This window comes from Arctopsyche grandis, chromosome 4 (genome assembly GCF_051622035.1).
Source record: "Arctopsyche grandis isolate Sample6627 chromosome 4, ASM5162203v2, whole genome shotgun sequence".
In the NCBI taxonomy this organism is placed as follows: Eukaryota; Metazoa; Arthropoda; class Insecta; order Trichoptera; family Hydropsychidae; genus Arctopsyche; species Arctopsyche grandis.
In genome coordinates, this window is record NC_135358.1 from 14,144,509 (window position 1) to 14,170,808 (window position 26,300).

The window sequence follows — 26,300 nt, forward strand, 5'->3', positions numbered from 1 at the left end:
GGCCACGTGGCTAGAGGAATGGACGAAAGGTGGACAAGTGCTAGAATGGTACCCGAGAGAATGTAATAGTGTAAAAGGAAGACCGCGGGGAAGATGGGTAGACGAAATTAGGAAAATATGTGGTGATGAATAAGAGTTGCGCAAAACAGAGACGAGTGGAAGCGTGTTGGAGAGGCCTTCATCCAGCAGTGGATGGTGAGTGGCTGTAGATGGAGATGTTGATATATTATAATTATACGGTATAATGCTTATCAGCAACGTAAGTCAGCGTAAATCAACTCATAATTCAACAGAAAATGATCGTTCATCTATGTACATAATTAATAGTTTATCTACATAAAACGACGTTTATGAACACTAAACACATCTGTGTTTAAAAAAATAATAGTGAATCATTATCGTTATATATGTATATATATAATTTGTTTTTGCTACTATATTTAAGTGGCTACGAGTCAAATTATAAATATCAACTTCAGCAACAGCAACAAAGTCAGGAATAAAACCCGTGATCACACAATTGAAAGCATTAAACGCTAACTACTGATCTATGTTGCTGGTTAGATATAGATAAGTACATATGTACATGTGTTGTATGTACATATGTATGTATTATATTATATGTAAGTATTAATAATTAATATGTGAATAATACTACGAAGGTATTTAAATTAATCAAATATAAACTGCGCACCACTATAAACATTAATTAAATGTCATTAATTAAATAAAATGTATTTTACTGTTTCTTGATAGCGTGCAAGTTACTTTTGATAATTAATTAAATTATGTCTGACGTAGACAAAGGAAAATTGAAATTGAAAATAAGTAAATTCAATATACATACATACATATTTATGTACATACATACATATGTACAATGTACTACATAAATAACGATAACGCGGGTTGTTTCGATTTCATTGAACTGTATGTATTCGAAGATAAATAAAACTATTATAGGTATGTATTTACTATCAGATATACATATGTATACTACATATACATATATGTATGTAATATGTATGTGCATATGTAAATACAAACCTGTATAATCGGAATATTTAGTCTATTTCACCGTCTAGTGTCAATAATAATTCATGATTTATACACGATTAAACTACATGCATTCTTATTGATGGATGATTAGAGATGATACATTGGGATGAAATTATGTACGAATTCAATATGCGAATAATCTCTTTGAACGTGGTGGTCCTCATTAAGCGCGAGCCCGCAGTCAATATATGAATTTATTCGAACGGCCATTTTTCATCTAAACGCGCTGAAAGATAATTGGAGATGAGAAAAGCCAACATCAATATATCAAATTTCTTCTCGGGGAAAAAATATGAATAATGTTTATTTGGAAGGAATAGACATCGTCGGGATGAATATAACGCGTGGTATAAATGCGGGTATTTCGAACGCAGATGTTGCGTTCGCAACTGAAGTAAATATATTTAAAAAAGCGCAGAAATCAAAAAGAATTTTAATTGGTTCGAAAAAATCAAAAGTGGGGTAGAAAAGAGGCGTCGAAAAACTTGTCAAACTGTTGAAATAAAAAAAAATGAATCATCAATTCAATAATGATTTATATAGCGCAAAAGTTAAATGCGTCGATGTGAGATTCATCATTTTAATGATACGAATTCGTGTTGAAGAAAATTGTGATGTACGCGTGGCGTGGGTGACAAAATGATCATTTACGACAGATTAAGCTTGATATTATGAACTAAATATCTGAGTGGTAACGACGTATTTTGTAAGTTATAGCGTAACAAATTTAACATTCAATAAAGATGTGCGAAAAATTGGTAAGAAGAAAACTGACATGACAAATATTTAAGGAGCTATTAAATTTTATTTATATAAATAAACATACATACATATGTACATACATTACGGGCACGTGGGCGAATATAAATGAATAAAAACAAAGAAACTATACTACCTACATATGTATAATATACTAGTGGTTTTACCCGGCTTCGCTCGGTATTTCTAATATAAACCGCTTAAATATGACTAATAATAAACTTAAACTCTAATATAAATCGCTTAAACATGATCTAATAGTAAACATTTTATATACATTTATTTGAATAGTTTTATTTTATATAAAGTTATTTGAATACTCATTTTTTTATTAAATTGACTGTCACGAACAAACAAACATATGGATGTCTCTTTCGAAATGATATGTATCCCATAATCCGGCGCCCCCCCCCAGCGCGAAGGCACCTTCGCCATCGGCGCCCTTCGGAGACTGCTCCTCTAGGGCTTCGTCCTCGGCGCCTGCGCCCAAGGGGACTTCGAATCGTTTGAATCGAAAAAAATCGAATTATTTGTTAGATGACGTCACGGATTTACGAACGAACCAACCAATGTTACATACAAAGTCTCTTTCCAAATTATATATTAGATATGTATGTACACATTGTGCAGTTAATAATATTTGAAAGTGGCGGAAGTCCAATTTTCAGTTCCAAAAACACTATTTCAGTTTCAGTTAATTCAAAATATTTTATCACTACGTTTAGTTCGATATATCCAGAATCTCGGAAAGGCAGAATAAACTTATTACAGGCCACCAGTATTTTGAACTATTGAAAAACATTATATTAAATGTTTTGCGAAGTGTTTCTTGAAATGAAGAAAAGTGGACTTATGCCACTTTCAATTATAATGGCTCATATAACATATTAGAAGTAATGAAGGAGAAACTTTTGAGAAACTCAAAATAATAATATCGTACGAATTAATAATTTAAAAATAAATTTATATTTTCCCATGATGCCATTATGGTTTGCTCCTGGGCGACAACTATGATATTAAAATTGTACATAGATATAAAGTGAAAAATTATACTTTATACAGTGCCATAATTGACAGTGAGAGAGGGAAGTTTGATTGTGACGAACCAACGCCCAAGTATAAGAAGAAATAACCGGAATAAAAGGACGAAACAGGATACAAACCTTCTTAAGATCCTTATTGGCTTCTCCGTCGTCGGCTTTTCGCTTCTCGCACGAAAGTAACAAGGCTTTTCCAGACGAATCCTTGTCCACGACCTGTGAAAGGAATAGAGTTTATGAAATTTTTCAATAAAATACACGTAACATACTGTGGAAAATCAAGCGCTCGAAGCCTTTGAAGTTGGCCTTAAAGCCACGTTCTTTAGTTTCGGCATTTGATGAACAAAGTTTTGGTTCAATTGAAATATAAAACGACACAAACACACTTTTCACGGGAAATCTTTTGTCTTACATCATGCTTTGAAGTTTGTCACAATTCTACTGACAATGGTTAAAAAGTAAAAAAAAAAAACACATAATATGTACATCGTGACAGACATTTTGATTTAAGTTATCTGTCGAAAATATGATATTAAGAGATATAATGCTCAATTTTTTATAAAAACAATAGCAGTATGTATATCAGCATGTTTTTCAATAGAATTCATCGAAATTGAACACAGGGATTTCCTGAACAGATTTGTTTGTGCATTCGAAGTCTGCGAGCGTCACGATCGCTTAAAATATAATATTTTGCAAAAATTCAACTGTCAAAAGTGTTTTGTTTGAGGCCGTTTGATGCTGACAGCACGTCAGTCGACTACTAGAACTAAGCATACCGACCGAAACGAGCCATCGTTTATAAATACATCAATCGCTCAATTTCAGTGAGTGTTAGGATTCGCTGAAATTTTAAATTCGACACTGCGTTGGTTGGTGTGCAAAAATTGCAGTTATTTGCATGCGCGTGGCGTGAGACCGCCTTATAAATTGTGACTTATCTCCCAGTGGGACTGCAGACTGCATTCTCGGATGCTAATCAGTATTTAAGCGCGACTATAAATACTAGCAACAGCATACAATAAATATTGCGGTTTTATTGCTGAATGAAAACGTTTATTTCGGGGGAAAAGTGGCGAAGTTTCAGCACGTGTGCGGTTTCAGCGCTGCAAATATAGCGAGCATACGATTAAAAAGCAATCCAGCTTTCAGCTTAACGACTAATATCGTCTTATAAAATCAAAATGTTAGTTGAAATAACTTTAAGTTTTACTGATTTAAAAAAAGGGCACGTATAATAAAATTGTGTTATTATAAAAGCAACCACAAAAAAAATGTGTACGGCAACTCTTTGAATGGTCGCGAAATAAATGTTGGAAATATTTATGAAAAAACATTTTAATGCGATGAAAATAAAATTGCACGAAACTCGAAAATGAATAATAACGGAGCGAAGGGAGAAAACTGCAGATGAAAATTTACCATGACGACAAAGGCATCTGAAAAGCTATTATAATTTGAGACCCTTATCTAATTAGAATGCAAATGAACAGTTCGCCTCCATAGCTTAAGACCCAATTCGCAAAAGTGAATTTCGTGGCAAAAATCGAGCGAAATGAAAACAGTCCCACTGAAAGAACAAAGTTCTCGACCAATTAAATCGTCAACATTACATATCAGAAATAAAGCTTATTAAGTGTATCGTTATTGAAATTGGCTGTTCTATTATACGAAAAAGTTAAATAAAGAACTTGGCAGGCCGACCACTCGATCATAAAAACGTTGTGTGCGAGTTGAAACAGTAAAAGCGACCGATCTTACTAACACACAATGAGCGGGATCCAGACACAAAAGACTTACTTACGACTTGCTTCAGAGCCAAAAAAATCCGGAAAACATCTGGAAAATTCTATAAAAACCATCGCAACAAAATAAAATACACCGAACGAGACAGTTCGTGAGACAACGGTGTTTTTAGATAGCGCGAAAGTAGCAGACGTCGCATTTATTTTCCCATAACTCGTGGTCATCAGCGATAAATCTAAAAAAATTGACGCGACGGAAAAGATCTCCTTGCGAGAAAATTAAAAGACTGGAGAAAAGACAAAAATAGAAAAGTTTTCATCTCGTTATATACAAATTAAATACAACCAGTAAAATGACGCGAAAGCAAATGAACCGACTTTTCATTCCGAACAGAACGTTTCCTTTAAAAAGAAATTAATTGTTGTATTTTGAATAATTGTCTTTTTATTTCCCAATGAGAAATTCGTTACGCGTACAAAATTCACGAACAGAAAAATAAAGAAAAAATTATCTCTGTTGGTTGTATTGTAATGCAGTAGTAAAAAAAAACAACGATCGGGCGACAAAACGAAAATATAAATTGTTCGCCTGTTTCCAAGATACACGAAAACACGTGTCATTTTATCTAACAGACCATCTTAAAATCTGGCTTACAAATACATTTAAATTATGATACAATTTTTTTCCATGTACATAAGTTGAATATAACAAGTATTGTTAGTAAAAACTTACGACAGTTGGTTTGTTTGGGTAGTTTAAAAATTAAAAAAAAATGCAAAAGTTAGTCGCTTAAAAATAAACAAAGAAAAATGAAATTTCGCATTAAGTAGGCGTGAGTGAATGAGTCGGAAATACAAGAGAAAAATCTACACGAAAATTAAATATTTTCGCTGAAATTATACTAAGAAACCTTAATTGCATATATATGTATGTAGGTACTAAACACAATACATCTACTAAAGAAATTGAAATATTTCTATCTTTAATAAAAAAAAAAAAAAAAACATTTATACACGTATTTTATCCAACATAGTATGAATAAGTAGCAACGTTAAGCCATTGACGTATAAACTACAACATAAAATATAATAGCTATAAAGTTGATATGTGAAACACGACCTTTGCATAGTGAATGTACCAGAGAAGTTATGGGGTAGAGTAGGGGGTGTTAGTGAGTGATCTTTTCGACAAAATAGAAAAGCGATAGTGAAAGGTTAACCCGTTTGTTTTTACTTTCTAGATAGAGTGGGGGGGGGGGGGGGTGGTTTGACATTTTTATAGCTCGCATTTCAGGAAGTGTCGGTTCAGAGCCGGAGGGGCGAACGATACAAAAGTATATTGTATACATAATAATACCACATTTTTCATACATAAATTTGATTGTCATGCGGTGATATCAAAATCGCGTGTTTCGTCTATCACTAAAATTTCCACCTCGCCTTATGTAGAAGTTTAAATAGATCGAAAGACGGTACCAGCTATATAATTTTCGAATAGTACATGCAAAATACGAAAAAAAAAATGAGGAACGAGGGAGAGCCGATGTAAATTTATGTGCTTGTCCGGAATGTTTGAAAATCGTAGGGACAGCCCTTCGTCGGTTTGTGTACATGTGGCGTTGAACAACGCGAAACAGGGTCAGGCCAAGAAGCGTCATTTTGTGCCTTGGCATTATTATTAAATGACGCTGTAAAAAGGCGAGCGAGGGGAGGAATGGGCAGGAATAATAAACGTTTCAAAATAACGGAGACCTTTGGATGGGGGATGGAGATGGGGGGAAGGGGGGCGCAAACGCGTACAAGACTGTCATACTTCTCAAGGGCTGAAATTAAAAATTGGACTGGAGAGCAAGCAGCAGATGTGAACTGAACGGCGGATTATTGTACGGTTTAACGACGACTATGGGGAGAGGGAGAGTAAAAGCAAACACTCGACAGATCTGCTTATTGGACTAAACGACTGCTCTTCGTTCTATAAATACGCCGTCACTGAAGCACCGCTGGGAACACTTTAAAAGGATGATAAAAATGTAAAGTGGATACCGGCTGTGTATTTTTAAGTTTTTTCGACGTGAAAGTAAATCATCCGGGTAGCCATTCAGTATTTTTCTATTTTTTGAGGCTTCTGATCTTCTCACGTTTCGGTAGTAAGCTGAAAGACGTATTCAAGACTAGGGAGGGCTCGTTTTTTATTGTGCTACGAAAGGACCAGGTTGCCCTCTAGTGATGCAGGTGGCACCATGTCGACCGAAATGATTTTACGCCAGCTTTTACCATATATTCAAATGAAGGGGATTTTATACGATAGAAACAAAACAAAATAAAAAGCACAAACTCGATGAATGTACATATATTTTGTGAAATTGATAAATTACATTCCATCCTATATTACACGAAAAGAGTCCGAGGTCGGTGCAATAAGAAGATATGAAGCGTAAATTGTACGAATTGAAATAAGACGAAGGTTAGATTGCTTAAAAAATTTGTAAATGCAGAAAAACAAATACATGTTGTTCATTTTTATATTTAGAAGATATCGGAAGGGTAGTACATGGACGAAAAGCACGATCAAGATCGCATTTGTACATTGTATTCCACATAAAAAGAGAAGTGAATACTAGATGGATGAAATAGAGAAAATGTTTGAATGGAGTGGATGATGATTGCGTGATAGATATAAATAGAAAATTTGACTCCCATTTTATGTACAGTGGACGCTGATATGTGTAAAATCTGAGTTTAAACACGAATAATTTTTTCGAATGATTAATATTAATTGATTTTGTATTTTTGTAAAAAAATTTCAAGAATGTGAATTTTATGGGTGACATTTGAATGACAAAATGTGGTCAAAACATGATGCGTTTTACGTCAAGCAGGGAAAATTTGCAAAATCTAAACAGCACAATGTCACTATTTACTAATTTAATTTGAAATAGCTTATCGAAAAAAACAAAGAAAATACAATAAAAGAAAAATCGATACATTCGATAGGATAGAACGATTTAGAGGAAGTTTCCATCTCGAATAAATTGATATTTGTATATCACAGAGCGCGAATCCAATTTATTCAGTATTCAGCGTACGATGGAAGAAAATTGAGAGAAGAAAAAAAAATGAAAACCATCTTGCAAAACACAATTCAAAGAGCAGCTAACGAGCACAAAGTAAAAAGATGCGAAGGAAATAACAAGCTCGCGTCCATATAAACACGACGAACGTGAACAAAAATGAACAATTCATTTGCTCGACAGCGACGTTTATAAACTCGTACAAAAGATGAGAAGAGAAGGAGGCAGAGGGAAGGATTCAGAACACTTCGAACAAAGTTTTGACAGGTTGGCACACGGTCGAGTTCATTGGGAAACAGCTCGAGTTTCCCGAAGGAAGCCCGCGGCTAGCACAGCATTTCGAAATTCGAAACGCATTAATGCACCATCTTCCAAACGGTCCATCGGTGCGGTGCATTCGCTATAATTGAATAACCAATGAATAAGCCAATCTAACTAAGTAATGGCAATGTCGGATACTCGATTCTGTAAACGAAGAGGCTTCACTGGCACTTTACCTATTCTACATAGTATACAAATGAGGAAGGTACTTCGAAGTAACGAGAAATTCAGCTTTCAAGTATCATAATTTAAATTAACGATTTTCAACACCTAAATCTTTTTTATGTACAATACACTTGTTCCAATGTTTGATAGTGAGTCACTTATTGAACACATAATTTATGAAATCAAAATAATGAACCACATGTTAATAGGACAATATTGTGAAAGACGCCCCAATAAGGCATACGCCTGTCTTCGGAATATAAATACAATCGAAAATTATGCAAACCGTGAGGGATGTGTTGACAAAAAGCAACAATGGCGTGTTTCTCGTAAGAAAAGCAGGACCATCTGAGTGCAACATCCCAGTTTCTCTGTAAAGCAATTATCGCACAGCGACGATGTCGACACCCTCATTACCAGATTCAACTGCTATGTGCCGGTTCAAATCCAATGCGGAAAATTGCTTTTCACAACGTTCACCGACATTATGTGAAAATTCTTGGCGAGCAAAAGAAAATGTACATTTTATAATGACGGCTATTAAAATAAATTAATCTAAACGAAATTATAAAAAACTATTGTCTTTCCTGGTATGAATTCAAAACGCAGACAATTGAGATTGGGTTACAAACACAATGATACAAACCTCGTGACTAAATTTCGACGTATGAAAAGAGCCGATTTGGAGAGAAAATCATAACAATGTGAACTAACCAGCTAAGTTATGTAATGGTTTAGTAGGATTTTTGATATTGAGTGACTCGAAAACATCACTTGAGTGAATGAGTTTGTTTAGGTCAAATATATGTACATCTAAAAGCGTACGTCAACCCATAATCATCTCATTTACTATAATATATTTACATATTATAAAAAAACGGTGTGCGATTTAAAATCCAATCTCTGTTTTTCATTAAAAACATCGTCATAATAGACGACCGTAAATTATTCGCCTGGAGAGGCCCTCGTGACGCGCCACACTTTTCCCCGATGGAAAAAATTCAGAATAATTGGAAAACTTTTGGGGGAGGACTCATGTCCCTCCTTGAGGGCGAAGGGCTGTCAGGAGCATTCTGGCCGATTGACGTTCGTCATTCGAACTCATAATCCCGGGGTCCGAGCAGATTTTCCATTTATTGAAAGCCTCCTGGTGTAAGTTTTAACGCGTTCGTGACCTTGCCTATTCAATATTCAAGATGTCTTCGGCACACGAATCCGCGTTTTCCTCCCCATCAAAATCCCTATTCCGTGATATGATTGAGTAATTTTTCTGGTAGGTTCCGATTACATTTTCGTCTTAATGCAATTTCAAAGACATTAACTAATTTTGTAGATGTCATGCCATGCGTCAACTATGTATGTAAGTATGTAAATATGTGATGGTATGTACATTCTAATGTACCTACCTATGAAATATTATAATATACATTTTTTACAACACTGTTTTAAATTTATTATTAATTTAATTGCTTATTTAATTTAATTGTTTTTTATTATGAAAAAACGCCAAAAGAGCGGCGTGGAAGTAGTAAAATTAATTACCAGCGTGACTATAAAATAGGAAAATGTCAGGATTTCGATAAAGTTCACTTTTCTAATTGATGGTAATTAATTAAAAACTAATTTAGTCAACTTCGTTGACTTGAAATATAGTTAAGGTTTTGTAACTCTAAATATAGTTTTGCGCCTTCGGCTCGGGGATTCGCGATAAAGTTTTAATACGGAAAAGTAAGCAAGGAAGTCGATGGAAATAACACCAATCGGAAAATTTGTGTAATTTCAAGTTAAATTTCATATCTTCCCGGAAACAATATTCCAACAATGAAGAAACTTATTTCAACATCAAAAGTAAAATAATTTCATTTAAATTACACCGTCAATTTTTTTATAAAATATGTTGAAGATTGCTTGACGTGAGAATTCGTGATGGAAACAAGTTTAATTTTATAATATACATATGTATGTGCATAAATTATATTGCGTATGCATGATTTGTTATAAAATAATCTATAATAAAAAGTACTTGTGTATTGTTTTATATTGATATAAAAATTACTATACATATATATGTATGTATATTAACCCTTTAACTGCTACGGTATTTTTCAAAATCCTAACGAGCAATGTAAAATTTATTAAAATTAAAGTTTTTATAAAAAAATTTATATATATGTACATATATTATTTATTGACATAATTCATGGGACGAAAGCACAGGACGAGGCATACTTTATTGCGCATATTTGGCTTTGCTAGCGCTCTCTCTTTCTTTCTTGCTTCAATAGTGAGATGCGCAAATGTCCAGCATGGAAATGACCAAATCTATTTTTAGACACCATATATAAAAGTTAATTGCATTATATTTGAAGCGGTTGGTCTCTCTTTCTTTTGTAGTCATAAATGCGAGCATGAGAATGAGATGCACTTGGGGGTAACAGTTTATGATCGATTAATTGATAAATCGATATGCGATCTATTTTCAACGGGTATCATTAACATTTGTACAAATTTTATTTGCAATTAAATGCACGACGGGTCGTGATCTCTATAATAGAAAACGGTTTTATATTGTTTTTTTTTATTATTCTATTTTTTTAACCCTGCAAAATGTTAACGGAGTGTGACGAAAGTGTAGTAATAGCTTCCGAGTAAGCCCGGGCCAAAAACGCATGCAGCATTCACGCCGGAAATTCTTCAGGAAACATTTATTTATTTATTAGCATATCTCAAATTATTGAAATTTTTGAATAAAGTTGGATGGAGGAATAAAAAATCATCTGATACACCTGCATACAAGATACAAATAGTACAATTAGAAAACTACTCGAACGCAAAGAAAAGATGGTGTTGATTGCAGTAGAAAGGATGGTGGCCCCGTTAAAAGATCACGTACTATATGCGTTATATGTGAAAAAGGTTTTCATAGCATTTGTATATCAGAACATTTGAAATATTGCAAATCATTATTTTAATATGTTTCATATATTTATCACGTTATATATGTTTCGTACCCCTGATGTACTGGCGCACAGAAAGTATTCGAATACGACCATTATGAAGTCAACTACGATCGTTGTTAGCAGTTTTCAGCGTTTTCATAACAACGATATATCGTTTTTGTAGCAGTTAAAGGTATTACGCAAACTGACATTACTTCAGATTCATTAAAATATATCCAAAACTAAAGTGGATTGGAAATAATTGATACAGAAAAGGTGATACGCCACAATCGTTCATGTGAAAAAAAGAAAATTGAAGAAATAAAAAAAATGTATAATAATATCGTTAATGTGTATTTGAAACAGTATAAAAAATACGTTGAGAATAACATTTTAATACTAATAAGGAGTCAATGTCATATCTTGAAAAAAATATGTTCAATGTAATAAAAAGTGATGTACGGATTCAACGATTCCTTAGGGTTGTTTTTAAAGGTTTTTGCGTTTCATTTTACCCAAATTTATGGTTATTTATTTTACAAGTTATGCTTATTTGTAGGCATACATACAGTGGATGCTAAAAACAGCTATGTATTTCATAAAAAATTCAAAATGGGAATATACCTACGTAAATTTATTTATGTAGGTACCTATGCACATACACAAAAGAATTATTTGAAATGGACACATTCTACTAAATGCAAATCAATAGCATGATCAATGCTAATAAAATAATATATTTACATATATTCGGATAAAAATAGCAAAAACAATTATTGTTTTTATAAAACTCTAATGAGTCAATTATATCCTTAATGGGAAAAAATAAAATTTTTTAACCGGAGGAAGATGCATGTAAAATTTTGATTACGGTGGACGTAAACACAATGGAGCTTTTAATACCTCATTAGAATGACGAGGGTATGTGGGTTTTATCACACTATCTGTGTAATAAATTGTACATATGTCTTTGAGCTGAAGAATAATATAAATATTCCAATAAATTAACAATCAATAAAGAAAAATCCATTGATATTATAACACAACTTTAAAAAAATGTAATAAATAAAAAGTCATACCAGTTTATTTAAATCTTGTGCGTACGAGTTGTGGATCTGAGCATGTAGATTGTTGATTACCTGAAACAAAAAAAAGACATTTGATCAAAATACTAAAAAATGGCATATTAACGATTATATATTACGAAAATTTTTTGGAGTCATGTGAAAAAAATTGATTTTTAAGTGTCACTTTATTTAAGTCATCAGTGCGATAAAAATATAAAGGACAATATGGCAATAGACAGACACGCGATATTTAAATCAAGCGACACCTCAAATTACCCTTTCTGTAAAGTATAAAGTAATATTTGCGAGACAATTATATTCGACTACGCTTTCAATGAATTATTCATCGGCAAAGACAATAACAATCATTCGTCAATGATAATAGCGTGTTGGAATCAGTCAGCTTATTGGAATTCAGGATACAGAATGGGGTAGCAACGAGAGAGGGTTCCGGAAAATTAGCGAAATTATGACTGACCGAACTGAAAATTATGAATTATGATCCGAAACCTTAATTTTGTTGCCGTTCCTTTCTTCGATATATATATTGAGTGAATGCGACAATATATATATATATATATTGAGTGAATGCGACAGTTGCGCTTCGACCAGATAAAACGTATTTTAAATTGACAAAATCGAGGTTTCGTATTCTCCTATTTTCTCCTCCGAAACTGGACCAATTTTTAAAAAAATTTCATCATCGGTATGAGAAAGATATTTTCTGTGCAACTATGCGCGTATTTTTTTTTAAATCGACCGTTAAATAAGCACGCTGGACTCTTTTCGTGGGTGTAAAAAAGAGGCGATTTTATTGATGTTTGGCGGCTCCTAGCTCATATAAAAAATAACTAATCAAAAAAATAAAACGATAGATGCAACCCAATTTTGGATATCGATAGCATATTAAAAAATAATTTCTCTAGTGCCATAATTGAGGAAGGGAGAAGTCTAATACGTTTGTATGGACAAGGCACTGGTGTCCAGCCCTCTTAACGGATGATATTTTTATGAAGTAGCATAAATTCAGCTAGGAAATTTTGTTAATCAAGTAACAAAGATGTATGTAATAAAAACTGTGTTAAAATAAAAAAAAAGAAATGAGAATTTGAAAAAATAATTTGTTTATGTTGGTAAAAAATCTATGGAGTATATAGAGCATTGGAGATGAATAGGTCACATTTTGAACTAAAATAAAGTAAATATTGACGATTTTACAAACAATATTTATATTTAATGTTCACTGGCGGTCACGTAAATTGCATCAATTTGGATTTTACGATTCTGGGGTCATAAAAGTTATTTTTATTATAGTTCTGAATTGGAGACTTGATGGCGAATTTGTTTGGATAGGAACCTTGTTACAATTTCAATCTTATTTTTATGCATAAAACATAATGATGATGAAAAAGTTTCAAAATATATTTATATTATAAATTATGTGAATCAAGAGGGTTTGGGTACCCCAGTACCACGGCATAAATTTAACAAGAAAACACAGAAACTGCTAATGAGAAGCAAAAATTGGCTTTAAGGAATGAAACGATGAAGTTGAATTTGTGCGCGAATTCTGAACATACGTAGATACATACATACATAGGTATTAACGTAATGAACGCGCCTTTTCGAAACAGACTTGAAAGGTAGATTTTTTCTACGTTAGCTGGATACAGACATGCAGAGTGGTTGTTCCGCAAGTATAATGGGCTTACCTGAAAGCTCCACCTTGAGCGAGCCACTTTCAGGTGCACACAGTTTCATGAGCGCAAACTGACAAATTACTCGCTTTTCAAGTCACGTGCAACGACAAATAATAAAAAAAATCGTGATATAATACGAGACTTTAACAATAAGCTAACATATAATCGAAAAAAATACATAATGAAAATATACAAGCGCGACGGATCGATATGCCGAAAAAAGGGTAGACAAAGGTTTCACGAATAACGAAGTGCGATAAAAGATAATTCATTCCACTAAGCACAGAATTAGCAATTCAAATTCAGACGAAAATATTATTATGTATAAAGTATAATACAATCATGATAAGATTATCTATAAAAAAAATATTACAAACGATGATATAATATCATTTCAAACATCTTTTATTCAAGCGAGTATTATCAACACTCAACAGTTAAATCTACATATACGTATTTAATAAATTGCTCATAGAAATTTTGTAACACTGACAAGTCAGTATGTCCAGTATCAGATGCATAGTATCCCCACTAACTCATTTGTTACCATTTAAGTTAGTGAGAAGAAGATGCATCTGTTACATGCTATTACTATTACATCCGTTATCCTATTTCGTACCGTACATGTTAGTAATAGTAAAAAATATATTGGGTTTATGGCTTATCGTGGACAAAATAAGATAAAAGAAACGGATCCATGTCATGTTGGACGATTTTATCCACATGCTATATTTTAAAACAGTTTTTCATTAAAAATTAAGTAGTAATTAAATCGAGTTTAATGAAGATTTCAACGTTTCATTTATCAACATCTAAATTTGATATAAGATGTACTCAATTTTAAATAAAATAAAAAATATATAATAATTCATCATAGAAGTAGGTAGACCAAGACATGCATATGTAACCATTATGCATATGTTACATACATATGTATATGTTACATTAACCATTGCGATAATTTACGCAATATTGCTTATTCGCATCAACAATCTCAATTTTTTTGTAAGAAAGGCTACAGAGTGCAGTTTGACAGTTATCGATGGAATATTTGCAAGTCTGGGCTCCCATGTCGATATAATCTCGGGACAGTTGACCTTCCTTGTTGATTTGAGTGAAGCAGCACCATTATTGAGTTTGCCCATTAATAAATAATGGTTAATAAATTCATTCACATAAAATGAATAAATTAAGTGATTGATATATATATATATATATATATATATATATATATATATATATATATATATATATATATATATATATATATATATATATATATATATTATATAAATAAAGTATCTATATGAAAATACATAAAAGATAACTTTATAAAATTTATTTGTTGCAAATTCGAGTTTATAAGCATCTCAAATTTGCTGATATTATATATAATGCTACCCACTTTGTCTCTATGATACTGTTTACTAGTTTATAATTGGCCAGGAAAGAGCATTTGGGTTAATCTGTTGGCTTTCCTTGTATATACATATGTATTATATATATATGAATAAAATAAAAAAAAATTATTCAAAGCCATCAATAATAAATCAAACGCACACTTTTATATCAGTCGGAAAATTGGGGCGTAAAGCTCACCCATTTTCCACGCTTGAAAAACTGTAAGACTGTCAGTACAGATCGAGCAGATTGAATAGCGTATTAAATTGATATTAATTACACATCGCAAATATTCATATCGGCGATCGAGCGGCTAATACGAACCGAGCTTTCAGAGTGAGCTTCCGAAGCTGGAGTGAGGAGAGGCCGTCGGTCACGCTCGAGCTTTATTGAGAGTAATAGCGGCCGCAAGCCGTTTCGCACAATCCATCTTCATTACCGGCGGCCTGTTCCGATTTTATTAAAACTGGCTTATTGCAAACACACACACACACACACACGTGGAAACTGACCATCAAAGGCCGCGGGGAAAGATCCTCTCGTTCTGTGTTCGAAGTCGCGATAAACCGAAAGTGGAAAAGTACAAGCGAAAGCTCGTCGCCGAGGGGTGAGTGGAAAAGTTTTAACGATTCGAAGCCGACGTTCGTTCGAATGAGCCGGGAAACGTCTACGTAAAGAAAATCGCTCTGGAAACGACCGTTTTTCCCTCTCTCGCACGTTTACGACCGATACAAAATAAAACATCATACAAACCTACACAAATTGTATACATACATATATAAAGTCGTCGCACAGGTGTTGTTATTACATACAGGATGTCGATTCGATACTACAACTTCATCCGCGGCTGTATGTAAGCTTGTCCGTGTGAAATATCGTACCGAAACGATATATAAATATCGTCGGCAAATTTACGGTAAATAAAATAAAGTACTAGTGGAGTTACTCGGGCGGTTGGAAGTTGGAAAAAGGGGCTAAAAAATGAAACTTTTAAAACTCGAAAAATGTGGTTGTGTATAGCGGACAAACAAATTCGTTGTTTTTTGTATGGGAGCCCTTCCGAAGCCGGCTTAGAGTTTAAATTAGGGCATTTTAAGGTAGTATACCACATTTGGCAGACAAATATACTCGCTCAGTCAGATCCGGGTGATTTTGCATGGGAACCTTTGCAACCAGGGCTCCGAGCTAGTTCGAAACCCAACTAGGCTCTAAGTTAGTTCTTTGAGATAATATTTGGTGATCCTAAGTTGATAACAGGGGTCGCGAATCACGGATATACTGCATACATTCATTTTTTTATAAGTAAATAAATGTATATCAAATGATAGATCGCGGTATATGTAATGTTATTCGTTTTCTTACATTCACATGTGGTTAACTATTATGTCACACAAAGGATTGAAGCATGAGATCGCTTTTAGTGCGCTGTTAGCCGCCATGGTTATGAAAACAGCATGCTGGCTTGCGTAAAAGATCCTGCGTTTGAGTAAAAAGCTTAAAAGCTTTACTTGTGCTTAAAACTTTATTAAAGATATATCATTTTAATTTTAGCTCGAGCGAAATTGGAATACTTTTATAAAATTACATTTTTCAGATACGCTCATATCAAGGAGTCAGCGCTGGCTTATCGGATGAGAAAATTTGGTGGAAAATTGTTGAAAATTGTGGCTGATTTTTTCAAACAAAATGAGCGCTGCTTTTTTTACAAGCTTTTTTTAGCTTCACGCGGCCATTTATTCTAAAGCAACTTCTACATAATTATTAAAAAATATATTGAGCCAAAATATTTCATAAAAATTAATAATAGATAAGCCAGCAGCATAGATCAATAGTTCACGTGTAATGCTTTCAATGGTGTTGTCACGTGTTCAATACCTGACTTTGTACTGCTGGCCAGACCTTGGGTATGTGACTCCAAGGTCCAAGAGTTTGCCAATTTATCTGTTGTCGTTGAAACGGTTCCAACAAATTGGCAACCCTATCCTATTTCTCACAAAATTTGAGTTTGCAGCATCTTAAAATTGCTGATTTATAAATTTTTGCAAATTTGTCCATATACATACATATGTATGTCTTTATGATTGTTAATCGAAGTTTGTAATTGTCCTTGAATAATACTTATAATACTTATGGACAATGTATGACTATAGATTTCGTGTAAAATAAAAATCAATGGGTGCATACCTTTGTAAATAAATTAATAAAAATAAAATTTTAAAACAAACGTGTTCTATATGTAAATAATGAATGTTTGAGTGTCAAAATGAATTTTATTTTTTGAGATTACTTCAATCGTAAGTTGCAAGGAAAGTTAAAAAAATCCGTAATCCGTTTTCAATGTTTTAACTAAATTGTGTATGCTTTGAAATGTCGAAGTTAATAATAATAATTTAAAAAAATGTTAGCTGTTGATTCATTTAAAAACTGCCAAGACTATATTTAAATGTTGGTAACAAATAAACATAAATAATATTGTCTCTTTCATTCCGGCCTCATCCCTTTTAGTAAATATAGGACAAGTACTCTTCCCAAGAGACTTCAGATGTTTATCATGACGAAGGAACAACGCTTAAAACCGAGTATGCGCTTGAAAACAAAGAACTCCCAAAACTTCCAGAAAAACAAAAATGTTCTTATCCGATAAGCCGCCAACAACGTTTATATTTCAGCAATCATAACAAAAGTCCATAAAACAATATGTGTGTTTATTGTTGAATCAAAAGCGAAACATTCAGCCAAATGTCGTTGAATTGCAACAATTATGCATCACTACACATTGTATGATGAAAAACGAGTTAGCATATGTATGTATCTATACGTAAAACTCCTCAATTTCCATAGGTCGGGTGACTTAACGCATTTTAAAGAATACAGTCAGCGTACTCTACGCGAAATTCCGCACTGATGAAGTTCGCACGCGTTCGGAAAAACCTCGGAAAAGTTCAACGTCTCGGAACTTTTGAGGTAAAGATCACGCTCTCAATGCGCGTACATAGTACGTACACACATACATACATACATACACGCGGGAAGAATCGGGAAAGTTTCGCTCGAAAAGCACTCGGTTTATTTATTTGTTTCTTTGGAGCTTTCGCTTCATAACTTGAAAAAAGTTTATCCGCGCGCGAGCGCTCGTTCGAATATTTACAATCTCGAATTAAGTACGGATGTTGAATACACACGACTGAGTTAAGTTAAATTTATTGGGGCGAATGTTGTGAATGACAGGAATACTTTACCAGTTCAGATTAGCAATAGAATACTTATTTCGTTCATATTTGGACATTATATTTCATTCGGTTATGTACATACATACATACATACAGGACTGACGAGATGCGGGGGGGGGGGGGAAGCTGGGGCAAAGTTCCAGGGCCCAGACTACTCGAGGGACCCCGTGTTGGGACGTTCAACTAACCGATATTGATATTTTATATTATTCTACATAAAATACATATACTTATTTAACGCTATTTAAGAGGGCTGGACACCAGCGCCTTGTCCATACAAACGTATTAGACTTCTACCTTCCTCAATTATGGCACTAGAGAAATTATTTTTTAATATGCTATGGATATCCACCATTGCAATGCATCTTTCGTTTTTTTTTTTTGATTAGTTATTTTTTATAGGAGCTAGGAGCCGCCAAACATCAATAAAATCGCCTCTTTTTTACACCCACGTCGAGTCCAGCGTGCTTATTTAACGGTCGATTTAAAAAAAAATTCGCGCATAGTTGCATAGAAAATATCTTTCTCATACCGATGATGAATTTTTTTAAAAATTGGTCCAGTTTCGGAGGAGAAAATAGGAGAATACGAAACCTCGATTTTGTAGATTTAAATTACGTATTAATCTGGTCGAAGCGAAGCTGTCGCATTCACTCAATATATATGTATATATTGTCGCATTCACTCAATATATACATACATTCACTCAATATATATATCGAAGAAAGGAACGGCAACAAAATTAAGGTTTCGGGTGTACAGCCCTCTTAATGATCCACGCATTATTTGTGTATATGTGAAATCGTACCTGTTATATCATACTTTCTTATTCAATTATTTAAAAAAATAACAACCAACAAATGGGTATTTTTATAACAGTTTGATAGATTTTTTGCAAATTAAAAATATATCAATATCTAATTTTTTGTTTTGTCATAGGGCCCGAAATTAGTTTACAGGGCCCGGGATTCCTATCGGCGGCTCTGCATACATACATACATACAATATAACACATCATATGGAACTATGTACATATTCAGTTTATAATTTTGTCATAGTGTAATTATAGATTAGTTCCAAATCAACACAATGACTACAAAAAGATACGATACTGAAGAAAATAAAGCATAATAAAAAAACAAAATAAACATCTTGTAATTCTTGAGCAAATATCATCAATGCCGTTCAAAACCGAAATTCGCACAGAATAAGATTTCCAGATTACTGAAACTCCGAATTTAGCTTGATGCCAGTTGTTTTCGTGATCTGGTGAACCTTAAAGAGCAGCACTTCTCAATGTTGAACGGTAACATGTTAGCAACTGACCAATTAAAAATAGCATCCAAATCTGATTGAATGTCAACCGAATCACAAAAGGCATCAATAGATTTGAATAATGTGAGATCGTCAGCAAGCACCATGTATTCAGAGTGCTTCATAACTTTAAAGATATCATTTATAAATAAATACATATAATGAAGAGCAGTGGACTTAAATTTTAACCTTGAAGAGTGCCAAAATGAGTAGAGTATTCGTCAGAAGCCTTCACAAAATAATCACAAAATAAGATTTTAAAAGACCCAAAATATATATCAGATAATCCTAGACAGCTTAATTTTGCAAGCAAAATCTGTTGATGAACAAAGTCAAAAGCCTTCTTGAATCCTCTGTATATGAAGTTGTATATGTATATACTCATATACAACTATTTAATACGTTGAACTTTAAACTATTATAATATTGACTCTTATTTTATTTTTATTGATAAGAAGCATACATACACATATGAACATTCATAAAAAATGATAACGATGAAAGAAAATGTAGCATTTATAGCATTTAAAGAAAACTCATTTCAAAATAAAAATAAAATCGCTTTAAGAGTACTCAGTAAAATTTTAATTAATTAAGGCATATTATCAAAAGTGGAATACTTGGAGTGGAGTCAAAATATACATACATATAGACAGCGTTTAAGATGAAATAAAATAAATTCTGCTTATAAATATTTATATAAATACTTAAAATATTAAATTCTAAATTCCTATATTGTTTATAAAAAAATGAAGACTAAGTTTATCGTCACTGCAAATGATGTGGAGTGTTTTTCGAGGTTGAAGGACGTGATAAGCACAAGATAAATTGTATGTCGTGTCATTTTTTACACACACATCTCGAATAGAGCGAGAAATTCTAAGGTATTATAAATGTGACAAGAGAAAATTGCAAGAGTCTAGCGGCGCTACGTTTCTATACAGGAAGCTGATAAATGAATTCGAGCATGATGAAAATCAACAATACGAGCATAACAACTATCGTTAATAAGGTAATTGGATCAATAATTAATCACAGGCTGAAATTTTATATGTTTATCGTCCAATTAAACACAACATAGACTACACAGAGGGGAAACAAAAACACTTGAAACGGCAATGAAACGTGAGAGTATCGCATAAAAAGTAATTTTAGCATTATTTATAAAGACGTTGGGGTCGCAGACGAGGAACGGTAAGTAAATAGCGTTTAATGCTGAAGATGACCGCTGTTATTCGACGGTGTATTTTTACGGAATAATACCATTTATTTTTATGTCGGATACAGCAAAGTGGCGCTTCGGTTGTGGAAAAACTAAAATAATCTAAGGGAGAGAGAGAGAGAGAGAGAGAGAGACGAGAGCAAAGGCACCGAAACGACGAAATTACATTTTTGTACAAGATTTGGCCGACAAAATGTGTATGCTTTATGAGGGGAAAATGTGCGCTCGTAAAGTCGGCCGCGGTTTTGTAAAATTTACAGACCGATTTAATCGAGTACTTGATTGTATGACTTTTTTTCCGACCGCTGAAAATTCAAAGGTTGTATAAGATGAAATGAAATTAGCTTTGTGTTATAAAATATATAGCACTGAGCATTTTTTCGACATGTAATAAAAAATAATTAAATCTATTATGTGCATATATGAATATATATATATATATATATATATATATATATATATATATATATATATATATATATATATATATATATATATATCAATCATGTATGTAAGTACCATTTACCACCGTTTTTTCTGACTATTTTTCACTAAAATGCGAATTTATGTATTTGCTTTCAACTTTTTTTAAAATTATTTTTAATATCAAAACGCTTTGGCTCCAGGGTATTATTTCCATATCAACAACATATGTACAGTAAAATTGTAATTACATAATGGATAGTGTTTGATGTTGGGAAAATCAATTTTTACGGAATTATAATTTTTACAAACCTCCTTTACGTTTCACTTACGATTACAATTTACCTCTTATCTGATCGTTTTCATACTTTGCCATATTGCTCATTTTGGTCATCAATATAATTAAAGATAACTTCTACTTGTAAAGAATTTTAGAATAATTTTAAATTAAAGTGAAAAAGAAATTATATTATTTTAATACAAATAAAAATGACTGACGCAAATTGAATCATGGCGGTGAACTTATGCACTTTGATGGATTTTATTTTATTCCTATACATATGTATTTATGTACATATGTATATGTACATATGTACGTACACATGTATGCCAGGAAAGCCTAACAGGTATACCTCAATGCGCTTTCCTGGCCAATTACAAACAATTATACAGTATCATAGAGAAACAGTGGGGTTTTAATTGAATTTGGAACTAGTATAATACAGTGATTAGTGTGTAATGCTTTCAACTGAGTGGTCATGGGTTCAATCTGGTCTGCGGTCTGCTGGCGAGACTTTTTTTATGTACAGGTCCATCGTTTCCTATCAGAGTTTGCCAATTTAACTGATTTCATTGAACGGTTCCTACAAATTGGCAACCTTGTTCTATTTCTAGCATAAAATGTTGCAAAATGCAAAAATGTCAAATTTGTTGTCTGTTATATGATCCTGAGTAAAATGGCTCTATAAATTAGATTTTTAAATGCTTTTTATTATTACGAAATTATGTTCACAATACATCTTATATCTATTTTAATAGCTACTGATCTGATCATTTTCTATTTTACAATTTTATTTTATTTGGTTAGTAATCATAGTATCATATTATTCTCATGTTAATGTACAGCATAATAGGAAAAATAGCTCAAAAACCTATTTTTTATTTTATTGTTTATCGATTTTTATAATTGGCCTGGAAGGCGCATTGAGCTTCCTGGTATATTATATATGTATGTATGTACATAAATATATATAAAATAAAAAGATCGTTTAAATATTAAAAAAAATGTTTTTGAACAAATTATCACAATAAAATTATGAACGTTTTGAGAACATACATACCTAAAAATAGACCAAGGACGTGATGAACTTTTCAATTATGTATGCACATAATTTAATAAATAAAAATCAATATGTACATTTAAGAGCAACATATAACAGATACCATTTTAAGAATTTTACAAAAAGAAAGCGAAGGAAAGGAAAACCAAATAGTACTTAAGTAAACAAATTTGCATTATTATAATGTACATATGTATGTACATTTATTATGTCAAAATATAATGTTAAGTCGTTACATTACATATATTCACCATTTGCGATATGATATGAACACAATGCAAACCACCTTTTGACCCATATGCAGTGCATAAGCACATTTTAAATTCGAATGAACACACTCCGTATGGCCAGTCTCACGATAAATATTAAAACTATGTATGTACATATAATATATTCCCATCATTCCCACTTCTATCGTTAATACCCTATCGGCAAGTACCCATTCCGCCAATATGCATATGACTAGTTGAATTTTAAAATAAAAAGTGCTAGATAACACATTCGCAAATAAAAAAACGGGTGGAAAATGGGGACAGTCACACGGCGCGATTGTAACATCCGTCGAATGTACACACGTGCATATGTATTATACATACATGTACATATACGTATAATATTAATGCGAATCGACGGTTGTAATAACGACGAATCGTTGTATGGGAAATGGCGAGATCGGTGATTGATCACTCCGACCGAAAACGCAAATAAAGGACTCGCGTCGGTTTTATGTTAATGAGTCGACGACCAAACGGTCGCGAATAAATAACTTTTGAGTGTCCACAAACCGGGTGCTGCTAAACCGCCGTCCCTTGACAAACTGCATGTTAATTGAAAATTCGCATTACCGGGGATTACTCCTCCCACTCTCCCCAGACAGGGATGGTGCATGCGAGAGAAATTGCATTTTACGAGCTCACTGTTTATTTCAAATCCACGCCAGTTTAACGCGCCTCGCGTTAAATATATTGCAGTTGGGTTAAATTTAACTCGAGTGTTTGTTGAACAGGGTGTAATAAGTCGTTGAAAGCCCAATAGGTACAAGATAACAGACAAGTAAAAAATTGAAAATAAATTTTCACCTGTTTTTACATTATTTGGCAGTACATAATTTTACGTAACAGAAATAGTTCGGTATGGGAGTAATTTTTTGCATCGTCTGACTTATTTTGTTTATTAAAAAAATAATAATAGAATTTTGAAGTAGTAGACAATAGCAACAATAATTTTATGCATAAAAAAGATGAACAAAGTTGTGAATGTTAAAAAGCTCGAAAGGATCGGTTCTATTATGAAATGATATATATATATATATGTATGTACATTGAGGCCGGAGGGAAAAACGAAAAAAAAAATGGATTTTCATCGATGGACCTAGAGGAAAACTTTTGCCGTATCAAAGGAACGTTAAATAAAAAAAAAATCATTGATTTTAAACAATTTCCTGTGCCTCCAACCAATCGATATATCTCGACAAAATTTTTTCGAGAATAGTTTGGATTTTATTACTACTTCTAAAAAATGAGCTGTTTAATGTAAAACATGACATTGGCTTCCTAACATTTCATAAAAATCGTAAATTTTTTGAGTTCACATTAATAAAGGCTAATAAATGCTAAGAAGCTCTCATTGACTTTCATTTTCAAACAAAATGACTATTTTCGGAATATAACGCTTCCCCCATACAAACACCCTATTGCAAGCGAGCAATGAATTCTGAATCGACCCTAATAAAATTTAATATGTGAATATTGAGCGTTTATTTTTTTTTTAGTAAAAGAAACGAAACAATCCTCAAAAAAGAGGTATATGTAAAAATCCTACTTTTTTGAAATTTTTGTCGAAATATATCCAAAATTCGCATTTTTCACTCCAGCCTTACATACATATGTATGTATGTATTTGTTGTTAGCCACTCTAAATAGTACAGTACATATAAAAAGATCTGTCGTATCGACTTGTCTATTCTAGTCGTTTCCAGAACTTGAATCTGTGGATCCGATTTGGTTGGTCACACATTAGGTTAACTACATTATATATGTACAAATTTTTCTTTCAGTCTATTACGTGTCTAAATTTTGTAATTTTCATATTCAATGCTTCGACGCAAAGCGTAATGGCGTCGAGCGGATGAGATGTAAGCGAGTGAAATATTTCCTCAGCAATATATAATCTTGTCAGGATTGGATTAAAATTTGTAATGGCGTGTTTCGCCCGTTGAGAAAAGCATGAAAATTCCCAAAAGAAACTTCTTTTCGGCGATCATAAAGAGCGGGTGGAAAACGTACTACGTACGTATATATTAAATATAATACATATACGGGCAAGAAACGCGGAGCGCCACTCAAAATTGCAAAATTATTTTTATTTTTCAAATGAAAATGAATTCCAAATAAAATAAACAACGTTCCCTAGATTGAGTTTACATTTGGAACGAATAAATTTTTCCACTCTAATAATAAAGCACTGATAAAATATGCATAAATAATAAATTATACTAATACCATGCACATAACTTCAGCGACAATAACTAATGCTGAAACATAGTATTTTAATTAAAATTTCGAGTATGAATTCGAAACGAACGAAATAAATATGCTTTTATAATCCGCATACACACATTTAATACTTAGAAACAACTGAATAAATTGAAATAGAACTCACGCAAACTTTGCGCGCTACGCGGTCGCCCCCTTAAGTACACTTTAAGTTTGATACACCGAAATCGAGTTTTGATACAAATTTCTCATTTAATTATATTTACAGACAAACACTCGCGTAAAATATAAACAGAATAGTATATATCAACAGTTTCACTAGATGCAACAAAATCACGTATTTACGTACATATGTACATATGTACATACATCGTGTTGCTTTGATATAATTAGTCTGGTACTGTGATGGGGGAGACTAAACGAGATACCAATTGGGAATGTACCATTGTTTGCATAAACATTTGATCAGACGTCGCATCGCGATTAATTAATATTAAACGTCGTTACTGACCGAGCAAATCAAATACAAGACATTGAGGGGTTCGGAAAACTCGACAGAGATATAAATCAAAATGCCAGATGTACATATATACATATGTAAATATGTATGTAATTGAAACGAGTGCCGTAAGTATTTATGTATGTATACATATAGTGGCGATGCCAAAATTTGTCTCGCAATGTGAAGAGACCTCACGGTCGGCAGGTATTCAATTAAATTAATACGGTGAGACAACTTGTCATCATCAAGAGACATCGGAGTAATTAATGACCATGAGAGATTAATTGAGTAAGTTGTACACCCTACAGTAATTTTGCCAGTCACAGAAGACGGTGGTGGGGTGCTGCTCTTTTGAAAATACGATGAAAGCGAAAAAGCTCTTAAAAAAAAGAAGAAATTAACATCAAAATTCCAATTTGCGAACACGAATATACATAGAATCTAGTAATTGGGGTGTGAATTATTAGAGTGTGTCGAATAAATTCGCACTCGCAATCCACAGGTTAC

General features: G+C 32.9%; 1 protein-coding gene across 1 annotated transcript in view; it reads right to left on the minus strand.

Moving 5' to 3' along the window:
* The window catches only part of LOC143910967 (pseudouridylate synthase RPUSD2-like), a 148,499-nt gene that overhangs the window by 39,341 nt on the left and 82,858 nt on the right, over positions 1 to 26,300 (minus strand). Inside the window, exons 3-4 of the mRNA XM_077429629.1 lie at positions 12,179 to 12,238; positions 2,982 to 3,074 (exon numbers count right to left, since the gene is read on the minus strand). Of these exons, the coding sequence (XP_077285755.1) occupies positions 2,982 to 3,074; positions 12,179 to 12,238 (153 nt within the window). The remainder of the gene's footprint in view (positions 1 to 2,981; positions 3,075 to 12,178; positions 12,239 to 26,300) is intronic.